Below are 10262 nucleotides of genomic sequence, written 5' to 3'. Positions count from 1 at the left end.
TTGAAATCATCAAACACATTAACTTTTATGTATGAAGACCAGTGAGCATACTGTTTTTTGTCCTGAAAAAAAAGGACATAAAAGATTCACAAAATTTTTAGTCATCAAAAAAAGACGTATACTATTTTTTTATCACATCTCTGTTTTTTGCATACACAAAATAAATAATTCACAAAAATTTCGTCATGACGTTAAAAAAACATAATGTACCTCCTTGTTTCAGAGTTAGAAGTTATATTTCAACTTTCAACCATTAACAACAACAAAAGTGACATTTCAACTTTCAACCATTAACAACAACAAAAGTTATATTTTAACTTTCAACCACTAACCACAACAAAAGAGATATTTCAACATAATCCGAACACTAACAAGATCAAGAGTTGTATTTCAACTTTCAACCACAAACACACAAAATTTAGGAAAGACTAATTTATATGCATGTCATTAAAAATATAAAAATAATTCAATATTAATTTTATCAATTTAATACATATATGAAAAAAGATCAAAATCAGATTACACTAAACTTGCACACGTTTCTTGATTTCTTCATGTCAACCTTCTTATCATCCACTTTGTCAACACTCACATTGACTTTGGACCTTGTAACTCTAGTATTTTCACGATTTTTGTTTTTTGATTACTTTGTTTTAGGCGCGAAAATTTCATATTCAAAATCTGAATCTGAATCATGTTGACCAACAACCTTTTTTCTCTTATCAACCTTCTTAAAATCTGGAAGAACAACCTTTTTTTTATACTATATAGCTTTTGCATGTTGAGTTGTTGCTTCTAAGGATGGTGAATTTTTTGAAAAATCATTTTTTATCAGCGAAATTTTGCTTTGTTTGTGCGAAATAGAATCAGCTTCAACTACCCTGTTCTTGTTCTTTGATTTTGGAGATGGGGTAAAGCACCCCAAATCAAACGAGAGTCTCAACAGATTAATCGAACTATTTTGTTGTATTATTTCTAGGGTTTTTCCGATTAAGGGTAGAATCAAACTTGAATTTTTCGGACATATCTCAAAAAAAAAAAAAAAGTGTAAGTTATTAATCCAAGCTCAACGATGACTGAATGTTGGAAAACCAATAATTATACTCAAAAGAAGAAAAAATAAGTTAAAAAGTGTAAAGAATAATGAGTTGAATAAACTAAGTTGAAAAGTGTAAAGAATAATGAGTTGAAGACTTGTATTGGTAGTTGGTAAAGAATAAAAGATCTTGTGTATGAATTTAACTAAAAAATACCGTAAAATGTGAAGGTTTGTATAGTGGAATTAAAAAAAAAAAGAAAAAAAAATTAAAAAGGTAAAGAAATAAAACTTCTATTGGTAATTAAAGACAGTAAAATGTAAAAAAAATGTAGAAGCAAGTTATTATTCAAATTAATGAAACGTAAAAAATCAGTTCTTAACTTTAAAAAATATATTTATCATATATGACTCCTTAAATTGTGAACAAACTTTAATACTTAATTATTACAAAAAAACATTGTACCTTAACTTGGCATAATTATCCAAAACTTTAATTAAGAGTGATAAATGTTAAATGCTAAATATAAGGAAATAATATAAATGATAAATATTAAAAAATTAATTTTTGAACATTTAATTAAAATAAATTTTTCTCAAAAGTTGCTATAACTTGTAATTATTTCTTTAATCTAGTAATTATTGAAAAATTATGCTATAACTTGTAATTAACAATCTAATAAGTCTATTTGAGATAATTTTCACTTTTTTTTCTCCTTTTCTGGTCTTAGCTAATGTCTATTTCTAATTTTTTTGGTAGGTCATTCATTATCTTTTTGGCCTACAACTGATCAACTCTTTCAAGTATTTTTTTTTTTTTTTGCATAAAATTTATTGTTTTAATTAATTTATACAAACATAAATTTATTGTGTATCAATGAGAAGTTTGTATAGATATTTTTCTTTAGTTGACATTTTTTTGTTTAACATAAATAATATAACTTTCTCTCCAAAATTATATTAAGGATTAGACATATAAATGTCAAAAAAAAAAAAATTGAGTATAATAAGAACCAACCCAAGAAAAAAAATGGCATACTATTTTAATTGGATATTTTTCTTTAATTGATTTTTTTTGTTTGACATAAATAAATAAATTTCTCTCCAAAAGATTATTATTAGTATTATTATTTTTATTATTTTTATAATAAAAAATTATCATTTATTTATTTTTGTAAATTATTATTTATTATTTTTATAATATTTTAAGGACTTCTAAAATATATGAAAAAAGGTGTATGTGATTCACATGAATTAAGAACTTCTAAAATGTATTGATGAAAATTTCTTTAAAATCTTTGTTTATGGATGGTAAAATCTGAAAACTTTGAATAGAAAATCTAATAGAAATAGTACTCCTTTTATTTTCTTTCAAAAAATAAAATATATCATCTTTTCACTTTTTTTCTCAATTATTATATTATTTTTAAAATTTAAATATTGACAAGGCTTTTAATAACAACAACGTTATCAAAAAATAATTATCTTAGTTTTTTGTAAAATTTGCAATTTGTTTTCTGTTGTTGGATTTTGCCTATCTCTTTTCTTAATATTCAATATAGCTTTCTCAAACTGAGGTGTATGATGAAATGTACGATTGAAATTGATAGCTGAACAAACTTTATGATAGAGATTGGAGGTGATATTGTTTGTTGGACTTTAGGTTAGCGAATGATGAGTAATAGTAAGATCTTCTAAATACCACATTTGTCCATCAAATATTCTCTAAGGTATGCTTCTCTACATCTTCTCCACCTCTTTTTGTGGTTTTCTTTTTTAAATTATAATGAAGAAAAGATAATAGTATATTTCAGTCGACTTGATCTTTTTTTAGTAATTTTTAAAAAATTACCAACTTAATAAATTCTAGACTAATTTTAATTTGTCTCTTCATTCACATAGAAATTTATTGAAATTATTTAATTGGCGTGAGATTATTTTTTGAATAAATTGTGATATTTTAATATTAATTTTTTTAATATGTAGGTTACTTGATTAAACCATATTAAATGTTATGATTACCTTTCTTTATGAGACACTATTTTTATTATTTCTTTGAATCCATGTTATGAATTAAATTTTGAAATTATGAATGAAGTAAATAGAAAGAGCATGACTGTATTTGAAGTGGTAGAAAAAATATACAGACTATTCGATCCAAAAGAGAGATTGAAGTGAAATGAAATTTGCAACTTTATGAATTATCAAGCACTGGCCATTGAAGATGTCAACAGTAATTTAAGAATTGTCAATGTATTTTACCTATTTTATTTGTATATTAGATATTTATAAATATTATACAAGTAATTTAAAAAATTCTCCATCTTAATACATCCAACGATGTTGAATTTAATTATTATATTCATCTTTATTATTTAAACAAATATCGTATTTAGTAGAGAGTTTGAAATCATTAAAATAAGGCACACGCGCGAAGCATATACACCTAAACTAGTATTCATAAACTCATAAAAATGTAAAATGTTTTTCAATTTATGATCTTTGTGAGTTTTTAATATTGTATATATTTTAAATCATATTATTATATAAAATATCAAATTACTTAAGTCTGAACCCAAACATAGCACGGATCTTATACAACTAGTAGTAAGTATATGAAACAACATAGGACCAGTATAAAAAGTGAAAGGGAAAAATGTGCGAAAAATACTTGTACTTAGGCAAAATTTATAATTACGCATCCTGAACTTTGCAGGAGGGTCTTATGACCCCCTAGACTATTTTTTACCAAATTTAACTGTTAGATATTTGCCCCTTATCAAGTATTTTTTTTCTTACGCGCTCAATATGTGTGAAATATACGCAGTGGTCCAAATGCCAAATATATACTAGTTAAATATGGTAAAAAAAATAATCTAGGGAGGTCATAGGATCCCCACAAAGTTCAAGATGCGTAACTGCAAATTTCACCAAAGTATAGATATTTTTTTGCACCATTTTCCCAAAAGTGAAATGCAAAATGCAGAAGCCAGGCGATGAGTGTTACTCAGTAGACCAGTTCTATTAAAAAATGTTGTAATTGTTCACAAATAGGCATTCTCAACAATTTCATTTATACCACATGGATTAAACAAAAAATAAAAAATCAAGAGCCGATTAAGGAAAAAAAAGGCTTGTATAACAAACACAAATTTCACCGATGTGAATACTTTAGATTTTTCTATCTTCAGCACTCGTCTTGGTATGAGGAATTTTCAATTTGTTATGGATAACTTAAAGTCGAGGCTCACTGGTCGAAAATAAATTCTTAACCTTTGCATGCTGGAAATAGTTCAAATATGAAACTCAAAGAATCGGAATAGTTTATGGGTTTTGAACCTTTTTAACTCTTTAGCTATCTAATTTAAATAGTTTCATCCCGGAATAAAAACATAACTAGTGTTACTTATACTGTGAAGAGAAAACTCAATACTTTAGGGGTCATTTGATACGCAAACTAAATTATCCCGAGATTATAATTCCTGGACTATTTTATACCATATTAGGAGATGGTATAAAATAGTTACATGGTTGATGGGTTATACCAAGACTAACTTTGGTAATAGTTTTATACCATGTTTGGTTGATGGTGTAAATTTATCCGGGACTAATTTACACCATCAACCAAATATGGTATAAATTCTGTTCATGAGATATCTTAAACTTGTCCATGAAATATCCCACCTTATACCTCCTACAAAATGACTTAAAAATTTTCAGATCCACTCTGATGTTTAGGTTAAAGACTCGTAATCTTTCTACAGTAAACAGCAAAATCACAAACCGAGAAATGCATTGCATCTCAGTAGAGGTAGATCCAAAACATTACGGGAACTCAATAGCTATTGCTCATATATATCATTGCGAACCCAATTATCATTGTACAACAACAACAACAAACCCAGTGTATTCCCACCTAGTGGGGTCTGGGGAGGTAAGATGTACGCAGTCCATACCTCTACCTCTGATGAAGTAGAAAGGCTGTTTCCGATAGACCCCCGGCTCAAGGCACGAGATACCACACAAACATATAGTAAAGCACAGAAGCAGATTTATCACATAACATAAATACGGCACCCATAAGTAACATAAAACAGAGGAAAGCAGAGGAAAGCACACAGATTCGTAATAAAACATGAACGTTGAAGATTCATATAGCAACCCCAACTAGCGTGGGATTGAGGTCAGTTGTTGATGTTATAAAGATCAGTCATTACTCCTCATTAGCAGATGTGTTTTAAGGAACTAAAGTTGGATAGTCAACTAAAAGTAAAGCTAGACGGAAACACACAAGTAAAACTCTGACCTGCGCTTTCCCTTTCAGAGCATCGCAAAATGGTGCTCATTTACCTGGAATGGGAACTTCTACCCTCTTTTGATACGCAAGGAACATGAAGATGAAAAGTTTCTATACAAGGAAATCTAAAACATTTTGGGATGATCCAAAAAGGAAGACATTCAAGACTTTTTTTCCCTCACCTTTTATTACTTTTTCATATTATACAACTTAAAAACATATCCATTCTCAAGTCTCAAAAATATCAATTTCAGCAAAAGGTAACACCTTTGTAACTAACTTTTGGTTTCAAATTTACAGTTTTTCAGTAAAGATGAGCTTGCTTGCCCGCAACTCAACTATTCCATTTTGTAGCTGCTATTCCCCACTAGCATACGTACTAGATAACTTAGCTCACCAATGTTTTGGCAGATGAGAAGCAATCACCTAGTTTTTTGTCTTTGTTGGGATTTGAATTATGATCTCTAAAGTTTGCTTCATTGACCACTAAACCGTTCATAAGTGCACGTCTACTCTACTCTTAAAACTCCATGCTAATCAAAACAGTGCTTTTAAAAGTGGAAACAATTAATAAATGTGATTGCTAAAAAGTCATTTTCCATCTGCTACTTCCCTGATCTCTCGCACAATGGGAAGATTCTTTCTATCAAAAGATAGTTAAACAAGACGAACAATAAATTGAAGGTTAATCAGCGAACTCTGACACGGAAGTATGCATACAAGAATGATCCCAAAACCGATTTTCTTTATCAAACAAGGTAGCCTTGGAGCTAATAAGCAAGCATCTTGGAAAACCTTATTTCCCCATTAACTCCAAAATTTCTAACTATTCTGTTCTTATCTAGATTCCTTAAGATTCAAATAGCAGTCCAGTGTTCTTGAGAATGCAGGTAGATGTCCAGTTTAGGCAATATGTCAACAACAAAAACAACATACCTAGTATAATCCCACAAGAGGAGTCTGAGGAAGGTGGTGCATACGCAAGCTTATCCCTACCTTGGGAAGGTAAAGGCTAATTATGATAGGCCCTCAGTGCAATTAAACCATATCCAAAAATCAAGCATAGTTTAGGCAATATGTCAAACATACAAAATTTTTGAAGTATACAAGAGCAGAGGAAGGCTATGACGTTATCTTTCTAAGAAAGACAACTAAAACTGCATTTGCTTTTAGCATGTGATCAGTTGAAAATGCTTCTCGATCAGTCATTTTAAATAGAATTAGTGATGGACAATTCTTTGATAATTTTATACATAACTACATATAAACACGGGCAGATATAGGAAAACGAATCCCCTTCATCAAAAAAGTAACTTCATTTTTGCGGGGAATTGCAATTAAGAACTATGCATGTTACTAAATCCCCTCCACTTGAGTAATATTTCAAGAGTAATGGTAAAGGAGCTTCAAATATTTTGTTAGGTTTTGTGATATAATCACATTAGGCACCAGTTTAGTACTACAGTTAAATCCCAAGTCTGCATCTGCATATAAAGCTAAGGTTCCACGTCACATCGTCGACACTTGAAAGCTATGTTGCTCGGACTCTTCATTAATGTCGACGGTTGCATGTTGGATTCTCCAAAAGCAATGTATTTTTGGACGATCCGACACGGGTACAACATCAATTTGGAGAGTTCAAGCAGCATCGCTTGAAAACACAATTCACTATCATCAAACTACAGAACGACATATTATAAGCACATCATTGATTAAACATTGACCATGCCCAAAAAAAGATCAGATGACTTTAGATATTGCAAACTCCAAGTTAAGGTGTTTCACCGAGGGAGCAAAGGAGGAAAGCGAAAAGGGAATCAAAAATAAGATATCAATAAGATGAAGAAAGAATTATCCACTATCTTATGGAGATTGCTCCTCTAAAAGAAATATCAGAATTTTAGACCTTCAGTGTCACTTGACTATGCCAAGGAAGTTTCTTTTTTCCAACTCTATTATGTCATCAATCAGGTACTTCTTTGGAACACACTCCATTCTCACCACGTCAGCACCTGCTAACAGTCCTTTGTATCCTACTTCACGTTCCTGTAACATGAATAATTAATTAAACTTAGATCACTCTTTAAACAGTGAATATTCAAATCATTGACATATCTTAACTGTAGTATGTTACCGAATTGAGATTTGAGGTAAAGGCAGGAAGAGTTGTTTCTACTGCTGCATCATAGCTACTATTGTTTCTTTCTTCTTTAGGGACTTCGTTCTCAGCATCGAAGTGTTTTTTCAAATGTGAAATATTTCTTTCACTCTCAACACTGGAAGATTGACTTTTCAACAAGTATCTAAGCCTTTGCTTTATGAATCTGAAATTTAACAAGTATGATATTAGGGTGTTACTCCTCTTTCTTCTATTCTTTTTGTTCTCTTTTCCCTTTACATCATTCAAGAGGAAAGAAAAATTCATAATAAATGATACCAACTAGTTGAGATTAAGGTGCCCCCAAGGGTGTGGGGCCTAGTGGCCAATGAAGTGGGTTGAGACTTGAGAACCATGAGACCTCAGGTTCAAATTCCAACGAATACAAACAAGACTAGGCGATTTGTCCTAGCCTTGGTGGATAGAGTTACCAGCTGCTTAGTGCCGGTAGGAGGTGACAAGTATCCCATGAAATTAGTCGAGGTATGCTAAAGCACGCCCAGACACCACGGTTATCAAACAAAAATATAGTTGAGATTAAGGTTTATTCGTATACGCATATAAGTGTGAGATATACAGAATCTCCGGCTCTTGAAAACTACTTATGTGTCTAAAAAACAAATATTGAGTATTGAAATGAAACGGGTAAAACGGAACGAAATGGTTATAGAGGATTCATATAGCAGAATCCAACTAGTTGAAGATTGAGAAAATTATGATCATACAGGACTTCACCCAAAATGTTGTCTCTCCTCAGCTTTGCAGCCTGCAGCTTCCTCTTCTTGGAGACACAATCCTATACACAATTACGAGACCATCATCACACAACTAACATACAGAAATATAATTTTGAATACACAATTTCATCACAAACAGTGCATAATCACAGGGAAACAAAAAAGCAATTCATACTCCCAATCAACAGTAAACAACATTTAAGGGGTCATTCATAGGATGTAATCATGCATTATTTAACCCTTTGTTTGGTAGGATTTTTAGCCTATTCAATATTATAGGTTGTATAAATAATACATAATAAATCATGGTATTAACAATACAAGGGTTAGTAACACATGGATAAGCAGGGTTAAGAAGTATTAAACAAAAACAGCAGCACACTAAAATACCAAATTCAACTTAGATAAACACACAATGGGAATTAGTAGCAGAAACAACAAGATAAACCAAGTCAAACTAATTAGATTCACAAAAACATAAAAAGCAAGAAAAGGTCAAACCTTTTGCAATTCTAACAACTCATTTAACAGATTTTTCTGCTTAACCTTTCCCTTTGATTCTTCTTCGTCAACAAAATTAATTCCATTGAAACACTCTACAGACCTTTTCATCTCTATTCACTATAGCACATACCCACCAAGGAAAAATGTCACCAAATTCCAAGAAAACTCAAACCCACATAAAAAAAATCAACTCTTTAATGTTTCCCAATCAAGAATACTTGGTACACTTCTTTTTTTTATAACCCTCGTGTCCGAACCAACTTGCACGCACCCGACTAATTCTATGTAATTCTTCCCACTAATTCTTCCCACCCCACCAGAATACTTGGCAAGTTTCCTTTCACCAACTCCACAGGATATATCCCACTAGAATACTTGGTTAGTTTTATCAAGAAGGATAAAGGAGGAGAGAATGTGGCTGGGGTAGTAACATATATTCTATCTCTTTGTTGAGGTGTATGATTTAGGGAAAAAATTAAATAAAACCCCATAAATGGAAGGGAAAAAAAGGGGTTAATTTTGGGAAGAGGTTAAATTGTGTGTGGGTGTGGTTGGAGGACATTGGAGGAGATTTTTGTTTCCTCCATTTCCTTGCCATATATCAAGCCCTTTGTCTTTCTGTCCTTTCTCATATTAGTTTTATTTGTGTTCTACTCTGTTATTTGTCTTCTATAGGCACAATTTTTGGATACGTGAAAATTAAGTTTCAAAAAAAAAAAAAAAAAAAAAGTGGATACAAAATTTTAATTAGGGAAAAGGGAGTGACTCATATATATCTCTATCACTGCATAAATAGTCTAGATGTACCCTTTTCGGTTGTAAAAACATTAGTTTTAAAATGTATAAATAATATAAATTTCAATCCTATTAAATATACTAATTTAATGTACGTGCATTATACATATGTGTCATGATAATATTATTAACTTAAATATTATAAGTGTATGAAATTTGATGTACAAAATTCACATTGAAATTTGACTAATTCGGATTCGAAACATGCATGAGATTGGACATGAATATATTCTAATGATTAATGTGAATAATATAATTATATATTTTTCCTTTCCTTGCTCTACACTTTAAAATTTAAACTCAAGTATCATGCTAAAACAAAGTTTGATATATACTTAGACGAGTTTGAATTTAATTATTCAACCTCTTTTATAATTTACATGAGAAAAAAATGAAGTAGGGTTATAGAAAAAATATACCAAAAGGAGCATACACTCAATTCAAAACCATACTTTATTAAGTCATGAAAAAATATGTAGAATCGTAATAAAGTGTCAATATTTTTCTAAAATAATACTGCTTGATGTAAGTAAAAATTCAATGTGTGTATATTGGGTTTCTCCATCTTCCATTAATTTTCTTCTTTAATGGTAGAACTTTTATTTAAATAGAGAAAAAAAAAAGGAAAGGTCTTGATCTTTGATTTTCTGACTACTTTATTAAATAACAATACGTTTGTTTCATCCAATTTATTCATCAGAATCTTCAGCTATAAGAGAAAACAAAGGAAATTAT

The 10262-nt window shown here is 30.4% G+C and overlaps 1 protein-coding gene across 2 annotated transcripts; it reads right to left on the bottom strand.

The window, feature by feature from the left end:
* Positions 1 to 7059: 7059 nt before the first annotated feature.
* On the bottom strand, positions 7060 to 9377 carry LOC107848377. 2 transcript variants are annotated; one of them, XM_016693147.2, is made up of 4 exons: positions 8730 to 9377; positions 8217 to 8287; positions 7455 to 7657; positions 7060 to 7379 (listed from the first exon to the last, which is right to left on the bottom strand). In XM_016693147.2, exons 1-4 carry the CDS (start codon positions 8838 to 8840, stop codon positions 7372 to 7374), a joined length of 393 nt encoding a protein of 130 aa, XP_016548633.2. In that variant the 5' UTR covers positions 8841 to 9377; the 3' UTR covers positions 7060 to 7371. The 2 variants fall into 2 exon arrangements, with proteins under 2 accessions (XP_016548633.2, XP_016548628.2); XM_016693142.2 differs by having other exon boundaries at positions 7468 to 7657; positions 8730 to 9374.
* Between the last annotated feature and the right edge of the window lie 885 nt (positions 9378 to 10262).

This window comes from Capsicum annuum, unplaced genomic scaffold (assembly GCF_002878395.1).
Source record: "Capsicum annuum cultivar UCD-10X-F1 unplaced genomic scaffold, UCD10Xv1.1 ctg2389, whole genome shotgun sequence".
In the NCBI taxonomy this organism is placed as follows: domain Eukaryota; kingdom Viridiplantae; phylum Streptophyta; class Magnoliopsida; order Solanales; family Solanaceae; genus Capsicum; species Capsicum annuum.
The sequence above is the reverse complement of the archived record's forward strand: the minus strand, read 5'-3'. Positions and strand labels throughout refer to the sequence as shown.

Coding starts and splice junctions, on each gene's coding strand:
- LOC107848377 (XM_016693142.2), bottom strand. CDS start 8,840: ATGAAAAGGTCTGTAGAGTGTTTCAATGGAATTAATTTTGTTGACGAA. Junction 8,288..8,729: donor AGTTGTTAGAATTGCAAAAG/GTTTGACCTTTT, acceptor AATTGTGTATAG/GATTGTGTCTCCAAGAAGAG. Junction 7,658..8,216: donor AACATTTTGGGTGAAGTCCT/GTATGATCATAA, acceptor GTTAAATTTCAG/ATTCATAAAGCAAAGGCTTA.